Source organism: Alexandromys fortis, unplaced genomic scaffold (genome assembly GCF_014885135.2).
Source record: "Alexandromys fortis isolate MF-2015 unplaced genomic scaffold, M_Fortis_MF-2015_v1.1 scaffold_136, whole genome shotgun sequence".
Lineage (NCBI taxonomy): Eukaryota > Metazoa > Chordata > Mammalia > Rodentia > Cricetidae > Alexandromys > Alexandromys fortis.
Genome location: NW_026068024.1, coordinates 2,841,062 through 2,865,632, shown reverse-complemented (window position 1 = coordinate 2,865,632; position 24,571 = coordinate 2,841,062). Strand labels below are relative to the sequence as shown.

At 44.6% G+C, this 24,571-nt stretch overlaps 1 protein-coding gene across 2 annotated transcripts in view; it reads left to right on the top strand.

Annotated features, from left to right (window-relative positions):
- Positions 1–24,571, top strand: part of Crim1 (cysteine rich transmembrane BMP regulator 1) — a 175,701-nt gene that overhangs the window by 30,845 nt on the left and 120,285 nt on the right. For both annotated transcript variants that reach the window (XM_050163474.1, XM_050163473.1), the window contains exon 2: positions 7,520–7,693. In XM_050163474.1, the coding sequence (XP_050019431.1) occupies positions 7,520–7,693 (174 nt within the window). The remainder of the gene's footprint in view (positions 1–7,519; positions 7,694–24,571) is intronic.

Below are 24,571 nucleotides of genomic sequence, written 5' to 3'. Positions count from 1 at the left end.
AGTCAATATCCATGGAAGTATTTTAGTATTGCCTTTGTTTAGACACTCGGGTTTTGCCCACTCTAGTGCACAGTGACATACACCCAGCATAGCTTCATTTTGTGCAGATGTCCGCAAAGCGTAATTTTGTAGCAGAAGTCCTTTCTTCTGATATCCATAAACATGACCTTCCTGCTTCGCACCGATACAGCCCAAGAAAGAGAGCGAGAGGGAAGCACTGCTCCTGGAACATCGACTTTAAGCCCAGAACAGAGAGAATGAAAGCTCACTGCATTAGACTCCTCCTGGAGCAGAACGGAAAAGCCTGATAACAGCCAGCTGGGAGCCGGGGCTGTGCAGAGCAGCGTTTGGACCTTATACTGGGGTTTCTGGGCTGGCGTGGAAAGAGATACCAGTGTTAGCTATTTGCATCTTACTGTAGCCACAGGGATATGTGAACAGCTGAAGAATTAATTTGATCTATATTCCCAGAAGTCTCTCTTCTGCCAACAGAATTCCATTACAGAGGGCTTCGGAGTGTGTACCGTGAGTTTGTTTCTTGCGTTTCATATCTGCTCTAGCATATTTCTGGTAAGTGGACTGCTCCAGAGTGGAGTGCAGCTACCTCTCAGAAACTCCATTAACCTGAGCAGGGACAGCATAGAAAAGGTGGGCATTTGTACACTCAGCCTCCAGGAAGGCGGATTCCAGGTTAGCACAGCCCTCTCTCCAGTAAGTGTTATCACACCCGAAATGTTTTCTTTTCAGAAGGAAGACTACTTCGAGGAGCGGAGAAGTTGAGTCCTGGGTTAGTCGGGCTGACGGGTTCACAATCAGTTCTTGGAGCATCCCGTACGGTGTAGAGAAGAGATTTGGTTCCTCTTAGACCTGGAGTTCAGGGGCCTAGCAGACCTCTTGTATGAGGTCTTGCTACATCCCTCTGCTAAATGCTTCCCCTCTACTCTCAGCATGGAAGGCTTTGTATTTCCGATCGCGCGGATCAAGTTTGGAGGAAGGCCATTACAGACGCCATCCAGGATATAGTTAGATACGATGGAGCAGAGAGGCAGTCCAAGAGGAAACGAATAGGGGGCAGAGTTTTTACAGTACCTACACGTGTTCTACATTGAATAAGGAAGTCGCTTACGTTCTGCAAAGTTACCTTCTGCACTGAACCTGCCAGAGCTGTTGAAAAGCACAAGGCTAGGCGATGTCACTTTAAACCTATAGGGCCACGTGCTTAGGGGATACATGTAAACTACATGAACGTATCGACATAGGTGTAAGCTGCCCAGGCTCGGCCCCAGATACCTGGCAGTTTTATACAGGCCAGAAATCATTCTGTTCCCTTCGGAACTTGGAGCCCAAACATAGGTGGTTATTTATGATGGAGTCCAGTTTTGGGAGAATTAAACAAAAGATCCAGAGTCACTTCTTCCTCTGCTTCTGCATTTCTTTCTGTTGCTTAACACATGCCAAAGTTTCTTCTGCTTTTTTATTTTTGTTGGCAACCTTTCTAGTTGGCTTAATGTAGCAGAAGTTTTAGCCAGTGGGGAATCCCCTTTTTTGTACTAAATGAAGGGATAGAAACTAGATTACCTGAGTAGCACCGTCGTCTATTGTTGATACTTTTACTGTGATTGTTTAAAAAATAGAAAGAGATCTCAAATAACCTGTTTGTTTATTTACATACGCACACACAAACACACATATATATATATATAACATTAATATCTTATAAAAAGATCTCATGAACAAGTAAGCTTTTGATTTTTTTATTTGTACATGTGAGTGTAATTGCATTTGAGAAGCCTATTGGTCATGTTTCTTTTGCTGTGATCCAGTTCCAGGACTAAAGCTTTTTACAGTAGAGTTTCTTTAGCCTTGTGGTTTCACAGGGAGAGTCCTTAAAGTATGTAAGGCATGGCAGCAGGAAGCTGAGCGATCAGACATTCAACTGCAAACACGAAGCAGAGAAAAAGAACTGAAAGTAGGGCAAGCTTTTAAACCCTCAAAGCCTGACCCCCAGTGACGCTCTTCCTTTATCAGAGCCACGCCTCTGCATACCCTTTTGAAATAGTGCCAGTCATCTAGGACCAAATATTCAAATGCATGAGTCTGAGGGGAACATTTTGCTTTCAGACTAGCACAAGAGGCATTTTTCTGGTTCAGTGATGACCTTTAGAGGTGTGCCTGGTTCGTTGTTATTTCTTAGCCTTCTTAGTCTTGGGTCTCCTGCTGTCGTGGCTGGAAAACCACCAGGGCAAGGCCATGAATCAGGACAATTCTTTTTTTTTTCTTTCTTTCTTTATTTATTTATTAAATATTTCAGTCTCTTCCCCACCTCCGCCTCCCCTTTCCCTCCCCCTCCCCCAATCCATTCCCCCTCCCTCGTCAGCCCAAAGAGCAATCAGGGCTCTCCGTCCCGTGGGAAGTCCGAGGAAAACCCTCCTCCGTCCAGGTCTCGTAAGGTGAGCATCCATACTGCCTAGGCTCCCACAAAGCCACTACATGCAGTAGGATCAAAGACCCATTGCCATTGTTCTTGATGTCTCAGTAGTCCTCATTGTCCGCTATGTTTCAGGACAATTCTTAAAGTGTGGGTTGCAGCCTTCTACAGCCCCCAAGACCATTTCAGATGGCACACAAGACCACAACTGCCTATGTAACACTAAACTTGTATTTATCTCCTCCCTACCCCGCATCCATTTGACAACAGTTGGAGCCAAAACAACAATGCCAAGTAAAACGCATCTTAGTCCAAATAGAGGTTATAGCACCAGACTTCAATGAGTCTTCCTTTTCACCAGCTTGCATGGTGCTACACAGTAAATGATACAACAAATAAGATAAAACAACAACAACAACCCTTCCCCAAGGAGGCGCTTGATTGAAAGGAAGGTTATTAATTGTATTAATTTTCAGCTCTTCATCTCACAAGTTCTGTGAGACGGTATGAGATGTGCCTGAGAGGTGCATTCTGCTACACACGGAAAGATGTCTCTCTGGAGGAAAAGGCATGGAGTTTCCAGGGAAAGCCTGCGTGGAGGTGTCCTGTTGGCATTTGGATCTACTTACATACTTGGACATACCTGGAAACACAGCCCTTTGGCTTTGTACGCAACTTTAGGTTTCTCTTATAGTTAGGAAATGTAATTAACATTCTGATTCGTTATCTTGTAGATACCAACTTGAAAATACCTTTGCAATAGAATCTGTTGACCCTTCTGTCTAGGGGACTACATCAACTCACATGTTGAAACAAAAAATAAAGGACAGTACCCTGATCTTGACTCTAGTTCTGTTCCAACCAGCCCAAAGAGAAGCCGAGAACTGTGCCAGAAAATCAGGTGCTTTGTGGTGTAGCCATCTGTAGAGAGAAGTCACCATCCCTGTGTAGTACTGTAGATAGACCATCCTGGCTCTGCTGTCTGAAGTGTTCTGAAACGCAGCTCTGAGCCCTGATATAGCACAAAGTCTGTTCAGATATTCTATTTTTTAAAAATATGACATTTGAAACAGTTTTGGTTTCAAGGATTAGGATAAGAAAGTTTCAACTGCCTCAGATTTGATTAGCTTTGTGATCTAATCAATTTTCGTTAAATTTTGCTTTCAATCCCTGTTGATTTTCTGTTATTTTAAAGTATAATGTTCTGTAATAGAAAGCTGTGAAAGCATTTGTCTTAGAAGCATGCTGTTCTCAATCCTATAAAACAACCGTTGCTAAGGGAACTGCTTGCCAAAAAGAAAAACAAGTATTGATTAGGTGGGGCCAGAGAATTGAGAGGTTTCTTTTCAGCGCAGTCGGGAGAAATACATCTAAGATTTTGTCGGCACAGAGAGGCTCACCTAGGCTGATGATTCGAATGGGTGCTGGTGACATCCCGAGGGGACAGCAGCCTTACCTGTGGAACTGTAGGTGCAGCCTGTGCTGCAGCCAGGACACTTGGGCCAAGAGACCAAGCAATGCAGAGCCGGAGAGTCATGAAGGGCTGTGGCCCTTTTGTTCTGAGTCCCAATTCAGGGCCATTGGTCTTCCTGTGTGAGGACGGGAGTCTTATCTGGTAATCCACACAGCTTGGCTCTGTGAAAGGTTTTTTTGGGAGGATGCTAATGTCCACCAGGTGTTAAGTGGTCACTGTCTGAGAGCTGAACCAAGAAAGAGAGCAATGGCAGGTGACTCCTCTTTGGAAACTACCGGTGGCCAAGCATTTCTTTACAATATGTGCCTAGGCTGGGCAGTGGTGGTGCACGCCTTTAATCCTGGCACTCGGGAGGCAGAGGCAGGTGCATTTCTGTGAGTTCGAGGCCAGCCTAGTTTACAGAACAAGTTCCAGGACAGACCCTAAAGCTACACAGAGAAACCCTGTCTCAAACAAACAAAACAAAAAAGTTCCTCGCTCAGTGCTTTCATGACAAGCTTCTAAAATAAGATCTGCTTAAAAGTGCTTCTTTTATATATTATCTTGGGACACACTCTTTCTTGTGACATCATGTGTCTGTTTTATAATGAGATTTTTTGTTATATATACATATATGTGAATATATATGTGCATATGTGCACATATGTATATATGCACATATATGCACACACACATATTATATACTATGTGTTGAGGTTAAGGAAGTTAATGGCTGTATTTCCCTGTTCCTGCCAGCTAGGTCTCTGGCCCATGGGGGAAGTTTAACTTAGATAAAACCTCGATATAAGCAAAAGAACCTGCGCATATGCTTGCAGATAGATGGAAGATGGAACAGTTCATTCTCCTGGGCATTGGGAGAAAGCATCTCGAACGAGGTTCGCGTTGATCTAAGTCTCAAAGAATGACTAAGAGTTACATGAAGCAGAAAGCAAACATGTTCTCGGTAGAAACACAAAGCACTAGGAACAATTAACAGGGTTGTAGTGAGAACGTCAGTGCACATGCAGGATATATCTGCGAGGGGGATCACCAAAAGAGGGGGTCTTGAAATAGTCAAAAACTCTATCATGAAGAATGTTATATTCAGCAGTAAAGTTTGGACTTTGTTGTCTGGCAAGGAGAGCCACTGAATAGCCTTGGCTTTGTAAGGAAGACAATGGCAGCAAACATGTAGAAAGTAAGGTGGAAGGACACGGGATAGTGGTGGGGGACGGTAGAGGACTGGGTGGTAGCCCCCTCCCTCCTGGGGGTGATGGTTTAATGTAGGCGTGGGTGTTTGGGGGAAGAATGATTGTGGAAGAAGCAGTTGGGAAATGCCGCACGTATTCATTAAGTCAGTAATTGAGATTTCCTTTCGTTTATAAAGGGGGAGACATGGATGGTCTTTCAAGGCTGCAAACATTTTATGAATTACGTAGAAGTTTTGCCGTACTTGGGATTGAACTGTCTCTGCGTTGCAAATTTGAATATGCAGTCACAAAAAGTCCTTTGCAGGTTTCGCTGAACTGTACCAAGACTGCCCTGATAGCACACCGACAGAAACACAGAGAAAGCATGGAGGTGCCACACCGTGACGTAACTGGGGACAGATAATGCTTCTTCTGTCTTGAGCTGCTTGGTGTATTTTCTGGTTTTCAGGGGATTTGAGTGCTTTTGGTTACCATGAAGCATGCCTTTGTGTGTGTGTGAGTATTATTTACATGTATTTTCTGAGGACCTAGTGCAGGCCAAGTAAGAGAATAGATTATAAAACAGACCACTTGGGTATCTGCTTCAACTTTGAAACTGAGAGATAATCAAAGCTGAGGCATTGATTCCGTAAGTAAGCTTCACCTAAAACCAACACAGATTTTCCTCTGCCATCTCAAAGAACCACCCTTTAGGTTGTGATTTCTTCTCCTAAGATTCTTTGGCAAGAAAATTATTTCAAAAAGGGAGAGTAATCTTGTCTAGTGTGTGCATTGAGAAGTTCAGCGTTAGCTCTGTAAAAAACATAGCGGTTTGTTTACATTGTCTTCTATGAAAACATAACTGCCCCCCCAACTCCCCATGTTAAGGATTCACGTCAAGGTCTCCCAACTGCTAGGCTTGCTCTCTGCTGCAGAACCACACACCCCTGCTGGGGAATACTGTCTTAAGATGGCATTTATTCGTTAGTGTGAACAGCAGGTGCAAGTGCTCTTGAATTCAAGCACTTTGAAACATTCTTTCTAGATACCGTTATCAGAAACATGTTTGCCATCCAGCAGTCAGTCCCGGTTCTGATATGATAGAGTCTTTTAAAGATAATGTGAAGAGGGGGAGACTCATGTCCCTGGCATCTGTAGAGAAGTACTGTGGTTCTCCGTAACAAGGCATTTCAACTAGGAGGAGCATTGCTAAGAACGAAACCTAACTAGTGTTCTTATGTGTGTGGCCTTCTCCTGAACTGACTCCAGAAAAATCTGGTTTTAAAGATTTTAATTCTCATTCATTGTAATTCTGTGTGCTTGTATGGGTGTGTACACATGAGGACGGATACTGATGAAGGCCAGAAGTTGGTATCAGAGCTCCCCTGCAATGGAATTACAGGAGATTGTTAGCTGCCACTGTGGATGCTGGGAATAGAACCCAGGTCTTCTACAAAAGCAGTTCTTGCTCTTAACCACTGAGCCTTCTTTCCAGCCCCAGTGCTAGCTTTAGAACCTGTTTCATTACTGTCTATTCCAGTCCATGGCCAGCACCTGAATTGGTCTCAGCTTCTGAATGTCATGGTGTCTCTTCTCTCACTCGGTTGTAGCTCTTTTGTGTTGTGGTCATCATTGGCTTCGTTGTAGGTAGTGTTAGGTACCATCAGTGGGTCCCAAATATGCCGAAGCCGATCTCCTCCTTTGGATCTCATTCTCTTATCTCAGTGGTATCTGATGCTTGATGTTTACTAGCTGACTTGGTGTATTGTGGTCTACAGTAAGAAAAAAGTTAACCTAGTTTTCCTTTTGAGATTGGCAAATGTAACTCGTATATACGTCTAGTGAAAGTGGAGAAGTTGAAAAAGCTTTGTTTAAACATTTAAAAGTGTGTATGTTGTACGCCTATGCATATAGGAGGGAGAACAACCTTGGATGTCATTCCTCAGACACCATCCACACTTTTGTTCTGAGAAAGGGTCTGTAGAATTCACCCATTCAACCAGGCTGATTGACCAGCAGCTCCCAGGGAGCCTCTTGTCACTTTCTCCTCAGCACTGGGAGTATGACAGCCACACACTCGGCTCTGGTGGGTCCTTCCAAGTGGGCGGCATGCACTTTATAGACTGAACGGCCTTCCAAGCCCTGCTCCCCCGATTAAGGATTTTGTGGGGATCATCCTTGGTGTGAGGCACACTGGAGTCGTGGATTTTGGTCAGAAATGTTTGTGTATGTGACTGTTTATTTTCTACATGTGTGGCTGTATTTCAGGCTTCCCAGTGACTAAGACAAGGCTGTGTTGCATTCGTGTGTACAGTTTCCACCCACACTGCCTTTCCCAAATGAAGGCCTCCCAGTGGGACGCTCACCTTGACATCCCTGCGTGTGTTTGAACTCCCGGCACTTGAATGAAACAGTGAGCAAACCGTTCTGTGCCTGACTGTTTTACAGATGAGGACTGGGCCGATGACCAGCTGCTCGGTTTTGAGCCATGCAATGAAAATCTTATCTCGGGCTGCAATATCATCAATGGGAAATGTGAATGTGACACCATCCGGACCTGCAGCAATCCCTTCGAGTTTCCAAGGAAGGACATGTGTCTCTCCGCTCTAAAGAGGATTGAAGGTAAGCGTGGGTTCTTCGTTGCCAGTCCGTTGGTAAGCCTCGACAGTGTGTGACTCTGTACCGTGATAGCCTGTGAGCCTGCCGAGGCAAGGACAGCCTTATGGAGTCCTGGGATTTGAAATGCGTATTGGGTGCCGGTGTGACCGGAGGGGTGTGTGTGTGTGTTTCCCAGAAGTAGGGAATGGTGTGCTGTCAGCTCGGGAGCACGGTGCCTTGTGCCAGCTGGCCTAGGTCACCTCTGCATAATGGATGATTTCATGAGTGGTGTGCTTGGGATCAGCATCTGTTGTCACTGGGTCCATTCTGCTTGATTGACCCTTGCGTGGTGCTCTGCTAATTAGAAAGCTGGCTCATCTGGCAGACAGGAAGAGCGCGCCAGAGGAGAGAAGTTGCCTTTACGTTGAAAGCTAAGGTTAATTTCGCCAGGAGCCAGAATCGGGAAGGTATGAGTGGACTGTGTGACATTTCACCTCTGGAGAGAAGTCAGAAATTGTATTAAAAGAACAAGAAAATTACACTAATATGGGCTAGAAACTTTGTCCGTTCATACGTACAACCTAGGAAAAGCAATTGATCCTTGAAGATATATTTGTAAGCATAGAAATTCCGAGAGAAGTGCCCAGAGTTTAGCGTTAGAGCTCGCAACAAAAACTGAGAGGAAGGAGGGAGGCCTGGATGTCAGCTCTGTCTGTCTAGCACTGAGTTTTCCCTCGGCCCCTGGTTCCTTTTGGAAATGAGAGAAAAAGTGTGAAGAGGAGACAGTCTTAAATTCACCTTTTTCCTTTCGAATGTTGTCGTTTTAAGAGTGACAAAACACGTAGTTTGGAATAACAAGGACTTCAGCGTCCAAAAATCAAGCCCCTGGGGCAGTAGAGCAGGACTGAAGTTTCTGGAATGTATTACATTTACAATGTATTGGATTTATTAAACTGCTGTAGATAATAAGGCATTTATAATAACCTATAAAATAATACTGCTTTTTGTATTTACCAGAACTACTTAATCATTGAGAGAATATAGCATAAAATAATAGAAATGAAATATGAATTATTATTAGCAGTAGTATTTTGTGGCACAGGTAATTGAACCCAGGCAGGGCCTCACTCATGCTAGGCAAGGAAGGGCTTTTCTACCGTCTTTTTTAAGTTGCTTACTTACTCTCTCATCAATCACATCCCGACCACAGGTTCCCCTCCCTCCTCTCCTCCCAGCGCTGCCCCATCTCCCCTCTCCCCCAGATCCGCTGCTCCTCCGCTTCCCTTCAGAAAAGAGCAGGCCTCCCAGGGCTATCAGCTAAACACAGCATAACAAGTCAGAATAAGACTAGGTACATAACCCTCATCAAGGCTGGACAATTAACCCAGTAGGAAGAAAAGGGTCCCAGGAGTAGGCAAGAGTGTCAGAGATGTCCCCACTCCCCACAAGAACACCAAGCCACACAATTATAACATATATGCAGAGGATTTAGGTCAGACCTCATAAGCTCCATGATTGTTGCTTCGGTCTCTGTGAGCCCCTTGAACCCTGCATAGTTGATTCTGTGAGCTGGCTTCTCTCCCCAGCCTGACATAAAGGTTCAGAACTACAGAAAGTCGTAAATAGCATCCATTCCTGTCCTTAAATTGTGCATTGTTAATTGGAGTTTCCACAAATAGGTAAGTTTTAAGGTTAACCGCCTAGATGCAAACGCCTAGAGTTATAAATGATTTGGCTATATGACTATTTAAATCATCAGCGGATATGTGCATATTTTAAGAGTTAGGTTATATGAAATAGCATGGCAGATTAGATCCGTCCCTTCTTGCCACTCTTACATTTATGAAGCTGCTTTGTTCCAGGTTTCCCACTGCTCAGCCACGTTGCCGTCATAGCTAACTCCCTGCTCCTGAGCATAGTCCCTTCACACCCCTCCACCTTGTTCGAGATGTAGCAGTTTCAATAAGAAATTTGTCACCAGACCTGCTGTTCACATACAAGTAGGACAATGTGTGTAATGAATTAGGCATTTGTTCATGACCTTGGAAAAAGTGATCCTACAATGACTACTTGTGACAGCTACCATCTCGTACATTGAGATCATCCCCACAGTAATTGCTGTATCAAGTTATATGCCTTCACTTAAAAAAAAAAAAACCAACTTGAGCTAATTTTGTCAGAAGGCCTTCATATAATCCAGAGGTGGAATTGATTGAGGTCATTGGAGGTTAAATGCTTTGTTATTCAAAATAAGGCATTCTGTAATTTTTTAGTTCATTTCCAGAACTCGAGATTGGGGGATTTCCCTTTTCTGAGGAGGAATTTTGAAGAATAAATCCTTTCTTATTGTTCAGCAACATGCAAAACATAAAGATGCTCTTGAACTTATTAAGTCATTGGGAGTAATTGGAGCTTGATAGTTGGGATACTATAGTTATCTTATGGTCAAGAAAGAATGACCCTGAATTGTAACTTAAGATATGGTGGAGTGTCCCAGGCTTTTTGTTTTGGCCCACCAACCAGCTCCCAGATCATGACAGAGACTTATTACTGGTTTTGAATGTTCTGCCTAGCTGACACTCAGTTATCTGGCTAGCTGTTTTAATTTAAACTAACCTGTTTCTCTTTTATCTACTTTCCCCCTCAGGGCTTTTTACCTTTTCTTTCTGTATAATTTGCATTCACTAATTCTCATGTCTGATTGGCTGGCAGCTTCCTGGCTTCTTGCCCCAGGAGTGTCCCTCATTCTCTCCTCCTCTTGGTCTGCCTTTTTTAGCCTAGATTTCTCTTATTTATTCTTTCTGCCTGCCAGCCCCGCCTATCCTTTTTCTGCCTAGCTATTGGCCGTTCACCTCTTTATTATACCAATTAGGAGCATTAGGTGGCAAGGTGAAATGAATGCAACATAATTTTTAATTAATAATTAAATGACACTTTGCATGGTAAAAGTAATATTCCACAGTGTAAACAGGTGTAGCTCATCTTTGCCTAGTTAACATAATATTCCACAACAGTGGAGGGTAAAGTCTGTTTGGATAATGGTGGATTTTAGAACTGAGAACAACCAGAACTAAAGAATACAATTTTTTTGAACTGAGAATCTGTATGATTTACACTAGGAAAAGTGGTCAGTACGAACAAGGTTTTATGCAGGTAGCTAGTAGGAAATAAAGATGAGGAGACTGAAGAATTGCTCAAGGAATAGGATCACTGGAGCTGAGAGAACCCATGCGAGCTGCAGTGGACCTTGGGGACAGTATGACAGGGACAATAAAAGGAGCAGGGAGAGGAACTGAGAAGTCTGCAGACAAATGCACTAGCGTTGCATTGTGATGTTCCCTGAATACACACACTTAAAGTGAACAGGAGAGTATCCCTGAGAGGAGACCTCTCAAAAAAGAGAAACGGCTCCACTTAGGAGATGGTGGAGAAGCATCCCGGTTCACACTGCTTGGCTAAAGAGTGATCTGTAAAATGTATCCTTGAATAGGCTTCTTAGCCACACTTTACATGGGATTCTAGAATAGTATGGATTGTACCACACACTTGGCGTTGCACACTGAACATTTTGGAAACAGAGGTAGAGACATGGGACTTTAGAAAGAGTGATGTTAAATGATGTGTACCCTTTTGCTGACTGAAGAAAGGTGAGCGGTTGTGTGTTGACGTGCGGTGTTTTCTGTCACAGATAATCTGCTGTGTACGGAGGTCTCGTGGAGGAACTAGCAGTTGAGTTCAACTCTGAGAAATGAATTGAGTAGCTCTACAGAAGGGAGGCTGTAAAGGCAAGCTTGGTCAGAGGAGATGGTATTGACGGGAGGGCTTGGGGTTGGTTGAGTAGGCAAGCTTTGATGGAGGATGTGAACAGATAAAGAGGAAACCTTCCAGATTTGGGAGGGCAGGTATCAGAATAAAAGACTAGTGGGTGATGGCCAAGATAGATTTTTAGGGGGCTGATGCATAGGTTGTGTGCAGTGGTCATTTGCTATGTGTGGGACACAGTGAGAGCAGCTCCATGGGAGACTGATTGACAAGCACCTCCAGAGTTTGTTTGGCTGTGTTTGAGGTATCCATGGAGATGCGCCATGAAGCTAAAACTCAGGGGGGAGGGGTGGGATCTGAAGTGGAGATGAGGCTGATGAGAATGTGGTGTCTCCCATGACTTTGGGGTACATCAGTGATGTGGGCACACGGAACATGCTTTAGGAAAACTAATGTAGCAGGAACGGACTTGATAGAGGAGAAAGGGTGGTTAGCAACCGGAAGTGGCATAAAGGGACCTGTGCAGTGAGAGAAGTCCTCGTCATAGCTGCTCTCAACTAAGTGACAGACACATCCGCGGCTGTTGTCATGAAAGCACTGATTGATCAGGCTCGGTTGCTTTGCTTTGCATTCCTTAAATTTTGTAGGACTGTTTGCATTAGAGCTGGCCAGCCCAGAAGGGGAGCTGGCTCAAAGCAGAAATCCTAAAATAAGAAAATGACTGGCAAGGGAAGGACAACAGGGTGATGCCGTAGACTGTCAGGATCCAGAAGAGCCCTCCCCTCTGCCAGCACTGACGTCCCTTTCCTTCCAGCTACTGCTTGTCCTCATGCTGCCCTGCCTGTGCCCGGCCATGCAGGGGGTGCTGAGTGTACACCTGCCACTCATCCCCTGACTTCCCAGGTCCACCCTGCTCTACCGTTAGCCAAAGACTTCTTCTTGGTGGCTCTGTGGGTGCAGGAGCATAAACCGTATTATGAAGGGGAGGTTTGAATGTCATTCCTTAACAAAAGATGAGTTATAAGCGCCCCAAGACAAACTCAGTTTACAGCGTTTCCGATCTGTATTCATTTTCCTGTTGCTGCTTAACACGAATGGAAGTTTGGTCTTTGTGTTATGTGCTTCTGTTCTCGGAAGCCAACCTGATAGTGACACAGAAATAGACGCCTTCAGTTTTTGCTTGCTTGCATGTTTTTGTTTTGTTTCCCTTTGAATTTTAAGGCCATCAGAGCATTGGCTTTTAACTCAATTTATTATTTCAGTTCTGTCTAAGGAAAGATATTGTTTCTTTCTAGCTCATTTTTAGTGTTTTGATATTTTCTCTCACATTTGTCCCCTGCAGGATCGGGAGCCGAGGTTAGAGTTTATTTCTGATGGTTATCTCTCTCCTGGTCTCTTGACTACAGGACACGCTGTGCTCTGTGACCCCCTCAGGACTCCTGGCTCTCTCTCGGTTCCATTTGTAATATTTGTCACTAAACAGAAATTAATTTATATTTGGAAAGCAGTATTGTACTGTATTCTTTCATAGACCTTTCCCCCCCAAAATTTTTTTAGCTATAGATGTGAGGTAGAAGTTGGGGGTCCTCCCAGAAAACACCCTCAGAAAAATGAGGTAACTTGATGCTGTGTGTGTAGCATTAACCTTTACCCACTACGTGAGGCAGTGCATGGAATTCCCTCCTGTTTAAACACTCTTGCCCTCGGAACCACCTGACGGAGACACTTCAGATGCAGTAGGAAGGCTGCTGTCCTATGACATAGCACAGGGAAGGTAGAAGGCCTGCTCTTCTGCCCCGCCCACTCATCCTCTCCTGGCCTACATCCACAGGGAGGGCCTGGTGACCCTGGTTTTCTCAGAGCTCTTGATTTACCAGGGCTCACCTACAGCAGGGGACTGTGCGTGGCCAGCAAGCCCCAGCAGAAAGAGCTCCCTGCTGGCTCTCCCCACATTGAGTAGGAGAGCCTGTTCATATAGCTCTTCTTCCGTCCCCAGAGAAACAGATTTGTTATGGTGTCCCAGGAGAACGTTGTGTCTTTAATCACTAGACCAACTTTGAACAACTTCTTCCTTGTTTTTCCAAATGAAGTGTATGCCTGCCTCAGACTGCTTTACTTTAAATATCAACACACAGTGTTCTCACCATGCAATTAAAGATTTCCTCCAAGTAAATGCTAAAAGAAATTAAAATGCAATGGGGGCGTTCTACCTGTCTCTGCTGTTAATGCAGCGCAGTGTGGCTCAGTGGGGAAGGACGCTGGCTGCCAGGCTCGATGATCTGAGTTTCATCCTCAGAACCAATGTGATGGAAGGGGAGAACTGACCCCTCCAAACTGTCTTCACGCACACGCACGCACATACAGTATGTAAACGTACAAAATATGATCATCACTGCTACCCTTCATATTATTATGCCTAAGACCACATACTAAAGGATAAAATAAACCCTGAAGTTAGATTCTGGAGAAAACCATCTGTGTGTAATAGAGGTAACAACCTTGCGTAGCCAAGCAGTCTGATGCTTACATTTAAAACCTCCTGCCCTTGGATTTTCGTGTGGATTACCCCCCTGTATCCTACATGGTATTAAATATCAGTGCCCCCAAATATTGTCTAATGCAGGATGGACTATTAGAAACAATAACATTGTGGTTATTAACTTACAGGTCATAGAAATAGTTGTATGTGACTGCTGGTTATTTGGAAACTTGATTTAGCACATTTAACCCTAGCAGGCTCTTCTAACAATGTTCTGTTGACGAGAGGATAGATATGGGCTGCGTGCTGTCTAATGAGGGGTATGACATTGAGGAGACACTTTGGGCCTTTTCAGGCTGCTGCAAATGAATTCATTGATGATGATGACGATGATGATGATATATCTATACACACACACATATACACACACACACATATATTTTCTTGTTTCCTCAAAAAGGGTAAACTCAACACACGTGACCTTGCCTTCTCAACTTTAGGACTTTGGTATTTACAGATTCCTAATTGCTAAGTCAGGTTCTTCATTAAAACCATTCAACCTCGTTTCTGTTTTTCTTCAGGTAATTAGACCTGAAAACCATGCTGGGTTACGCTTATGAATGTATTACTCTAACTCATAGGAATTGTCTTCAATTTTAATTTTAAAAGAACCCAATTAATATTGCTTATCAACTTTGGGACTGTTAGCTCTTCTTGTAGCCAAGTGAAAACCACATTATCCTCACCTTCCAGATGGTGCAAGGACCTCATTACCATCAGGGTCCCCATGGCTTTCCCGTTGGCTACTCAAATGCCATCTACAGATCCTTCCTCTACTCAGTTAGGACAGTCAGGCCACTGTGCAGTTTTACACCTATGTCACTGCTGCGTTCTTTCTGTACAGACAATTATGAATTGATCATGCAGTATGCTGTTCTTTAAAAAGCAACAAATCTTTACTATGAAGGACTTGCAGTTAAAACATCACAAAGCAAAATTAACTAGACCACAAGTCTGTATAGCTAGCTATAGAGTTAGAGTCATTCTGCTTTTTTCATTTGGGAAAAATAAATGCTTATAAATGAAGAGATGTACCTATAGAACTATGTGTGTATAATCTTGAAATGACTTTAGCTTCTACTTCATTTTCAATTCCAACAGTGAGAGGGGAAAGAAAATAGATTCAAAATAAATGTTTGAAACAGTAGACTTTTTATCTTAGGCTAATGCTTAAATCAATATTCTAAAAGCCTGTATGATAGGTACAGACTCCTAGAAGAATTATTGTTAAAAACATGCTTGAATTCATTGCCATTTTGATGTTCTGATAAGTGATACAAGAAAAACAGAAAGGGCTACCAAAAGGCGGAAACCAGTGTCAAGTATCTGGGAAATAAAAACAGGAAGCTCAGGAACTTGGCCTCAGACCAGTTGGAGGGAGCAGTTGCTTGAATGGTTGGCCCTGCATTTTAGCTGTGGGATGTCAGACGGTGACCCACCTTCTGGGGGTTGTGGATTCTTGTGCCCCTCAAGGAGATAAGAGGAAGTTCTGACTAAATATGTTGTTGCTGTTGGTCAGAGAAGTGTGGGTGGATAGGTAAAGAGGAAAATTTTGTTCCGCCACGCTGGGAATGCAGGAAGGAGTTAGCTTTAATGGACTTCCATGTTTACGTCAGAGCAATATGTTCCCGGTGTGTTCTCTAGGCAAGCACCCTGAGTCCTGTACCGTTCATTGGTTCCTTTTCATTTTCAACCTTTTAAAGAACTACATAACTCTGTACTTTCCAGACACGTTTTCTGTTCTGAGATGTATCCCTTCAACCAAGCGCATGCCTGTCCTTTTTCCATCTCTCACCTCAGGTTACCGCAGCGCCCGACTTAGTGGAGAGCAGCGTTGGCTACACGCGTGTGTGTTGCGTTTAACAATGTACTCAATGTGCATTTTTAAAATGCATCAGTTATCATTGCTAAAAGGATAAAATGCATCCCGGCCTCTTCAGCAAGGGAAAGTCTTTGAGAACCAGGTTGACACTTTGTCTTTCCACCTCCAGGGACTGCTTACCAGATGTTGATCTAATGCCCGACTGCAGCTGGTTGCCGCTTTCTCTCCTGTGTACCTCCCAGTGGTCCCTCCTGTGTTTGTGGTGTCTTACTTCTCAGTTGTTCCCAGGGCTCAGCATGTGCTTCGTCACACAGAGCTGCTGAGTGGCTGCCTGGCCCAGCTATGTTCAGCTGAACCCTGGACCATGCAAGCGGGTTTTCCTGATAACGAGCACAGGATATAGAATCGCAGCTCCCTGAGCAGCCACAGGGACAACTGAAGTGGAGAGCACGCGCTGCCTCCCTCAGAGGAGAGCAGGAGTGCCTGCAATGCCCGGGCTTCTCCAGTCCCTGCAGAGCAGAGGATCTGTTCTGCAGAGCTGGGTCACCAACCAGAGGGTAGGAACCACCACAGGTCTCCGGAGCTGTTCTTATATGTGTGCCCCAGGCCGTTCAAACCTCACTAACCACCGTGATTAGTATTCCCAAGCTATTATCTGGGTGTGGACACTTCTCTCAAACTGGACAACTTATATTTGTACTTTTTACTTGAGAGACCAGAGCAAGAGTGGAGTGGGGGGAGGTGTTGTCCTTGGAAGGAAGTTCAGGCCTGAGTTTGAGAGCACAGTGACTTTAGCAAGAATCAAAACGTTGATTATTGCAAATATCCGTATGGTCTTTCAGTGTAGGTATGGATTTGGTAGAGTTGTTTTATGCTTTTCCAGGTTTTCCAGTATTATATATTTACTACTATCCTGGTTCAGAGGTCACCTGAATATAGAAGAGTTTCATTTCTTAAAGAATGGGGGAAAAAAGTCTTTCTCAGTGGAAGGGGCAGGGTTGAATGCATACAGCTTCACCCAAATAGACCTCTGTGTGAGTGAAGACAGTTTCTCCACCTGCAGCGGAAGTCACTTGGACCAGCCCCCGTGTGACAAGAAGAATGTGAGGTTGCCACGTTTGTCCTTGTCCCATATTAGCATCCCATTCGGTCTTCCAGAATTTTGTCAACTTCAGAAGCCCAGACTCATGTTTCTCTCTTTATGCATTTTCTTACAACCTAGGGAAATGTTCGCCCAGGCAGTGGCACAGACAGGATAGTCAGATGCAGTGGAATGGTGCAGGGCATGGCAGTTCAGGGGAGACTGGCACTCACTGAATTGTAATGAGTTTAAAAGCCCTCTGTGACTCATAGGCGAGCTATGTTTACCTCCAGACCTTATGCCTCTGTCCTCTTTGTGAAATATAGAACTTTCTCAAGAAAGTCCTTTCAGGGTTCATTAGAATTCAACCTTTGGTTTTAAAAAAGTTTAGAAATGTTCTAATAAAATTTGATTCACCCCCCAGTACAAACTGACCTCAGCTAAGCCTACGGTAGCTTGGGCGCTCAGATTATTTCTCTGGAAGGGTGGGAGGTTCTTCTTTTAATGGTGTCTAGGCTCTAAGATGACTACAGAGGGCTCACATGGGTTGCTGATGCCTCTGGAGTCCTGGACATTCTCTTTCATAGGACGCCTTCCTGCTTTTGATTTGTGACCTCTGTTGCTAAGTGTTTTTTTGCATCAGGAGGAAGTGACAGCAATAAGCAGTGACTGTAAAGCTGGGGAAGGGAAGGCATTAACACCATGTGAATGTTTGTGTGGTTTTCAGGGGCTGGAATGTTCCTCTGAATCAAGGATGTCTTCTTTGTTTCTGGCTGACAACTTCCTAGTTTTCCAAGGGGTAGGGAAACTTTTTATTCTTTTCTCTGTCGCTGGAAGTCTTTTTTTTTTTTTTTTTTAATTTCCCGAAAAGCAAGTACAGTGTTTTCTGCTTATCAGAGGTCCTTCTTTTCCTGTTCCAATAACAAGAGAACAATACAGGAATTTAATAATGCTTTAAGATTGATTGTTTCTTGATGTACCCAGATATTTGTCTGAAGATAAAAAATGCAGGTTTTATAACATAGAGAAAAACTGTTTGTTGGTAGTATAAACAGTTATTGTGTATTTGTTTTGTTTTTTTGCTTCCCTTTTATCCAGTTTAGAAAACAAAATGGGTTTTGTTTTTCGGTTAAAAATGTGGAGCTCTGTTGTTAAAAGTGCAGAAAATTGAGAAGTTGTTAAGGACACTGGTTGAGCCTGCTAGAAGGGCATGTAAAGGTGTCTGGGAGATGTCTCAGCCCTGTTTGTGCATTTATACTACATTAAAGATCATTGTTTACTATTCGCAGGCTTTCTCAAAAGAAAAACTAGTTAGTCTACCTTGAAGAGGTTTTGAAAATGCCAGGAGTGGTCTTTCAGATGGTACTTGAAACCTGGTGACCTGTCTCACTGTGGTCGTCCTATCTGCTTTGACCTCAGAGGACCTTACGTCCTTCTCTGGAGTGTGAGACAGAATCTTACGTTCTCTGCTGGGTCTGATCTGATTGATTCAGGTCCGGGCAACCAGTCAGGCTTTTAAACTGCCTCAATACTTGGCACATGCCATTTACCGCGATGTTTATCTCTGCCTTCGTGAAGAGACAGCAAGATTTACACTTCTAGTGCCCGTTGGCGCTCTGCTTGCTAATCAAACTAGAATCTTCTAAATGCTTTCCTGTGGAGAGTCAGCTCATCTCTGGTCATCAGGAATGTTGCAAATGAAATTATGCTGTAGTCTTGTTAAAGACCTTAGTGTGACGTGGAACTCAAGAATGTTATCCGTGTGTTCCTTTGTGTCCCTGCCTGGATCCATGTCTGCTAAATGCTCCTGGGAGCCCTCTGACTGCATCAGGGGTTAAACATGTAAGGACGAATGCATCTGTCTTGACTAATAGGTCATTCTTGGAAATGAGTGTGACCATCTCGTTAGCTCTACGTGTGCGCGTGTCTGCATCCACATAGGTGTTGCTAAGTGTAACAAAGACGACGGTGGTGCTGCAGTCCCTGGTTACAAGTTTCCTGAAAATTTTGCTTCTCTTTGATGGTCACAGATTCCCTGCTAACCTCTGTCGTACACATTCCAGCCATTCTTTTTAAGAGCGAGTGTGATTTTTATATACTTTGTAAACATCTGAGGGAGAAAGAACAAGCTCTGACTCCTCAGATAAATATTATTCAAACTCCTTCCACTTTCATTTCCCTTATCACCAGGACAACCACACCCAATTTTGCTATTAAACTATGTTGTCTATCTGCTTCCCACATGCCAGCCAAGCTCGCCCTATTGAGTAGCAAAGGAAACACAACAGATAAAGTTGAATACTGTCTTCCTCCTGTTGACATTTCTAGAGCAGCAAGTCCGAGAGTTTGTCTCCTCTGCATAGACAAGAAGTGTCGTGGGTCATGATCAGATGGCACACCCCTCGGTAACCATGATGACTCCCAGCAGAATTCTTTAGAGCATTCCAGAATTCTGATAAACAGAAGAAGAATGACTATTAACTTACGAACTGTTTGCTTCATTTTTCTATATATGGAGAGAAAACGTGGGGGCAAAGCTAAAGCTCGTGTAGGATGCTGGCTTCTCCCAAGGCTCAGAGTCAAGGCCGTCCCAGCTCTCCCTAAGTCAGTAGCTCTCAACCCTGGGGTCATGACCCCTTTGAGGATTGAACAGTCCTTTCACGGAAAACACAGAGATTTACATGACAATCCCTAATAGTAACCAAATTGCAGTTATTAAATAGCAATGAAAATAATCTTATGGTTGGGGGTCACCACAACATGAGGAACTATATTAAACTATATTAAAGGATCACAGCATTAGGAGGGTTAAGAGCCTAGTTTGTCTTGGAGAAGCCTCCATGTTTGGCCACTCTTGTGGTGGGACACTTGGCTGTATTTGATGGCGTTGGTGGCTTTACTGCAGGGTTGTGTCACTGCTCCGTTCAGAGGGACTGTCCACAAAACCCTGCACTAACTTTGGTGTTTCATGCATTTTGTGCCATAGGTTCCTTAGTGAATATCCCAGCAAGATTATTTTGCCACTCCCCCCCCCCAGAGTTCCTTCTGTTTTAAATATGTTTCTGAAAACTTAAATGCAAGTCATATCAGCAAATGGGGTGACCCACTTGGTGACCATTTGTTTGAGGTGATGGCTGACTCTGTTGTATTTCCTATGGCAGAGATACCGGATTTTGTTTTTTACCAAGGAAACACATTTCACTTCCTTACTCATCGTAGGTGAAGCAGTTGCTAGGAAGAGAAATCATCACCACAGCACACCTCATGTTATTTACTATTATCTGAGGCAACAGAAATAAGGCACTGTCCCCGAAGTGTTGTAAATCACAGCACACAGACACAGCAAGGCCTAAGAAGGTAGTAAACGTGAAACGGGCGTGCGAATGCGGCCTCCATGCGCTGGCCCTTTGAAGGGGTGTGGGCAATCAGTAAAAAGCACTAGGAATTCAAATAAGCCGTGCTCGAAAGTAATACCAGGGTTTCCCTTAAATGCTGCTGAATGGATTCTGCTGTGTTAAATGCCAGTTAAATGTGTATCACCAGCATGCCTAATAAAAGGAGAGGATGACAGAAATATCTACTTAAGGCTTTGAAACCTTGAAGCCCTTTAATGTGCTTTTGACCTTCAGCGAAAGGACATAGTCACAGAGCAGAGGAAATGCCTTACATTCTAGAATCTGGGTTTGTTTCTTTATACTTTTTTTTTTTTTTGGCACTGTTATAACAGTAAGGCTTTTCTTTCCTCTTTTTTTTTTTCCACAGTACAGTCAACACAGGTTTTCAAACAAGGAGGGAAAGACAGTCCCAGGGCCAAAAGCAATGAGTAGCAGGGCCTGATTGAAGGGCTTTGCTGTTGCAGGGAAGCCTAGAACCCGAAAGCAAACAAACAGAAGCCCACACAAATACAAATTTTATATAAAATGGGATACCTAGGTGTGTGCGTGCACAAACACACTTCCGTGTGCCCAGTGCGTGGTAGAGTGAATGCTGTCTTGTGTTGGGTTTGTTGATTCTCTGTCAGCTGTGCTGGGGTTATTCCATCTCGTGTGGTTTTTGGATCCTCCCTCTATTTCCAGCTGTTTGAAGATTATTTCTTCAAGGGTTTCCCCCCACCCCTGTAGTAGAGAAAATAACCTGGTTTAATTGAAGTCCTTCTGAAGCATGCGTCTGCTGTCTGACAGAAGCCCTTCCTTTCAACTCACTTAGTATTTCAGCCAGTCTGTCATCTGTCCTTAGTAAAAGGGCACGTAAACTTCCGAGAATGAGACAGCGAGATCTGATTTTCTTTCCATTAGTGAGATTTTCATATCAAGACAAAACTGCAAGTACATTTGTATTTGTCGTGATTTCCCAGCTTTACCTCTAATGGATTTGTTTGTGTGTGAACTTTTCTTCAGACTTTGAATGACGTCACACAGCATCTCTGAGGCAGATGGGTTTTGTGGGACCTTGATTTGGTGGAGCATCTTCTTCCTGTTTTTGATGTCCATACCGTTTTATCAGTTTGTGTCGCTCCGACATGGAGGACATCGGGGAAGTGATGTGTGAATGCTTATGAGCAGAAGAAAAGCAGTTCTTAAAGGTAGCCTTGACAGTTGTTCTCCAAAGCTCACGGGTTCACAAAAGTGTTTGTCTGAAGTACTGGTTCCCAGTGTGTGCATTGAAATATTTGTCCATTCACTCGCTCACTCAGCAGATAGCTGTTGCACACCCGCTGTGCTCCACAGAGTTCAACAGGAACCAGACAGACAAGGTGGTGCTCCTCCCTGTCCTGTGCTGCACAGAGCGCAGGTAGACTCCCACAGTTGAAGCCGATTCGCAGGGTGCTGGGACAGAGAGAGGGTGGTTAGAGAAGGCTGTCTCTGCCGAGGTGGTCTGGAAAACAGACCGAACGGGAGAGAGGTGTTAGCTATGCTGCGGACCTAGAGAAGGCGATGGAGAGACAGCTCTGCCATGAAGAACTCTTCTGCAGAGGACCCAGCTGCGGTTCCAGGCACCAACATTGGCTAGCTCACAACTGCCTGTAACTTCAGCCCCAGGGCTCTCAGCCGGCTGTGCTTAAGTACCCAGGCTGACACACACACACACGTACAGATAATTAAAGTGAATCATATATGTATATAACAGGAGCTAAGCCACGACTATGCCAGCTGTGGTGGTCCATTTCTTTAATCCCAGTGCTCGGGAGGCAGAGGCAAGTGGATCTCTATGAGTTTGAGGCTTTCCTGGATTACATAGCCAGTTCCAGGCCAGCCAAAGCTACGTAGTGAGACCCTTTCTCAAAAACACAAAGCAAAGCCAAAATAAAAATTGATTATCTCAGCAACAATAATATTAAATAAATAACATGCCTGGAGAGAAAATTCCTAGGCGGGTTAGCATGTGTTCAGTGACAGGGAAAGTTCCCTGTCCTGGGAGCCAGAACTGTTGGTGCGGCTGGTATGTTGAGGGCTGGGAAGGTGGCAGGAGCGGTAAGGAAGGACTCATTTACACCTACAGTAGTAAGTTTTGATTCTTCTCTTAATGCACTAGGAATCTATGGCAATGCATTAAGTTTCAATGGAGATAGTAGGGGGGCGCTGTTTTTAAGATCAACTCTGGCCACCCTGGAAAAAATTGATTTTACCTGGAGGCTGCAGGATTATTGGGGATATTCCTCTTGACCCTGGAGGAGAATTCTGTCAGCCATGGAGGCCATGTAGGCCATGAGGTCCACCACTCTGTTGCTGTAGCCGAATTCATTGTCGTGCCAGGAAATGAGCTTTACAAAGTTGTCATTGAGAGCAATGCCAGCCCCAGCATCGAAGGTGGAAGAGTGGGAGTCACTGTTAAAGTCACAGGAGACGACCTGGTCCTCAGTGTAGCCCAGGATGCCCTTTAGTGGGCCCTCGGATGCCTGCTTCACCACCTTCTTGATGTCGTCATACTTGGCAGCTTTCTCCAGGCTGCATGTCAGATCGACGATGGACACATTGGGGGTAGAAATGCGGAAGGCCATGCCCGTGAGCTTCCCGTTCAGCTCTGAGATGACTTTGCCCACAGCCTTGGCAGCGCCAGTGGACGCAGGGATGATGTTCTGGGCAGCGCCACGGCCGTCTCGCCACAGCTTCCCAGAGGGGCCATCCACAGTCTTCTGGGTGGCCGTGATGGCATGGACTGTGGTCATGAGTCCTGCCACGATGCCAAAGTTGTCATGGATGACCTTGGCCAAGGGGGCTAAGCAGTTGGTGGTGCTGGAAGCGTTACTGACAATCTTGAGGGAATTGTCATACTTGTCATGGTTCACACCCATCACAAACATGGGGGCATCGGCAAAAGGGGCGGAGATGATGACCCTCTTGGCCCCACCCTTCAAGTGGGCCCCAGCCTTCTCCATGGTGGTGAAGACACCGGTAGACTCCACAACATACTCGGCGCCAGCATCCCCCATTTGATGTTGGCGGGATCTCGCTCCTGGAAGATGGTGATGGCCTTCCTCTTGATGACAAGCGTCCCATTCTCAGCCTTAACTGTGCCTTTGAACTTGCCATGGGTGGAGTCATACTAGAACATGTAGACCATGTAGTTGAGGTCGAAGAAGGGGTCATTGATGGCAATAACGTCCACTTTGCCAGAAGTGAAGGCAGCCCTGGTAACCAGGCGTCCAATACGGCCAAATTCGTTCACTCCGACCTTCACCATCGTGTCTCTGGAACGAGGCTGGCACTGCACAAAAAGAAGCGGCTGTCTCTAGAACAGGGAGGAGCAGAGAGCCGAAAGGAAACTCTTGATGCAAACTGTGCATCCCTCTGCTGGCCAGCCCAACCCTGACTCCTTCCTTGAGCCCAGGTCCCTCCTCCTCCCGTCTTTGGAGAATGATTGTTGGTTTTCCCTGGGGACGTTAGCAAAATTCCTATCCCAATTTGCTCAGCTTCCCTCTAAAATTATTCACAGAATCTTTAAGTTTTGACAAGAAGCATCTGCTGTCTCCGGCGCGATTATTCTCACACCAGAATCCCTGGAGAATCAGGACCAGCGAAGGCAAATGCAAGTTGATTTGTGCGGTAGCTCATGCATATTCCACAGCGCTCAGAGCCTCTCCATTCTGGGTCTCAGTTCTCTCCTGCGGGTGCACCCTTGAGTGCGCCGGGACTTTGTTGCGCTCTCACTGTCCCAGTCATACCCCCATTATATTGTATTCTCCTACGCGTCACCCTGGAAGCAGAGATGGTGCCTGGCACGTAGGATAATTAGTAGATAATGTATGGGGGAAAATGGACTGAAACGAAGTTATGAGAATGGTAACTCGTGATAAAATTAAAGAATGAATCCGACTTTATTTTGCCGCCATTGTGGAGGATGAAGAGAAACCGTGGTATGCGGTATTGGGAATAAAACATCGTCTCAATCAAGAAGAACAAGGAGACCATGCAGACAGATTATCAGAAAGCATTCCAAAGTTTAAAACCCATTCAGGTTTCAGAAAAAAATCCCAAAGTCATGACCAGCAACAGTAATCAGCCTCCAGCCAATAGGCAGCAGCATGATTTCTGGACCGTCCCAGTGGGTAGGAAATGGGACACTTACTCCCTTTAATAACCGTGTATTTGTCTCCTGGAAAGAAAAGACAGAGCAGGTCTGGGGTTTGGGTTGTTTTTTCCTTTGTATTTGGGTTTAGTTGTGCCTCATTTTGTTTAAGCTCGCCATTTTGGCTCTGGG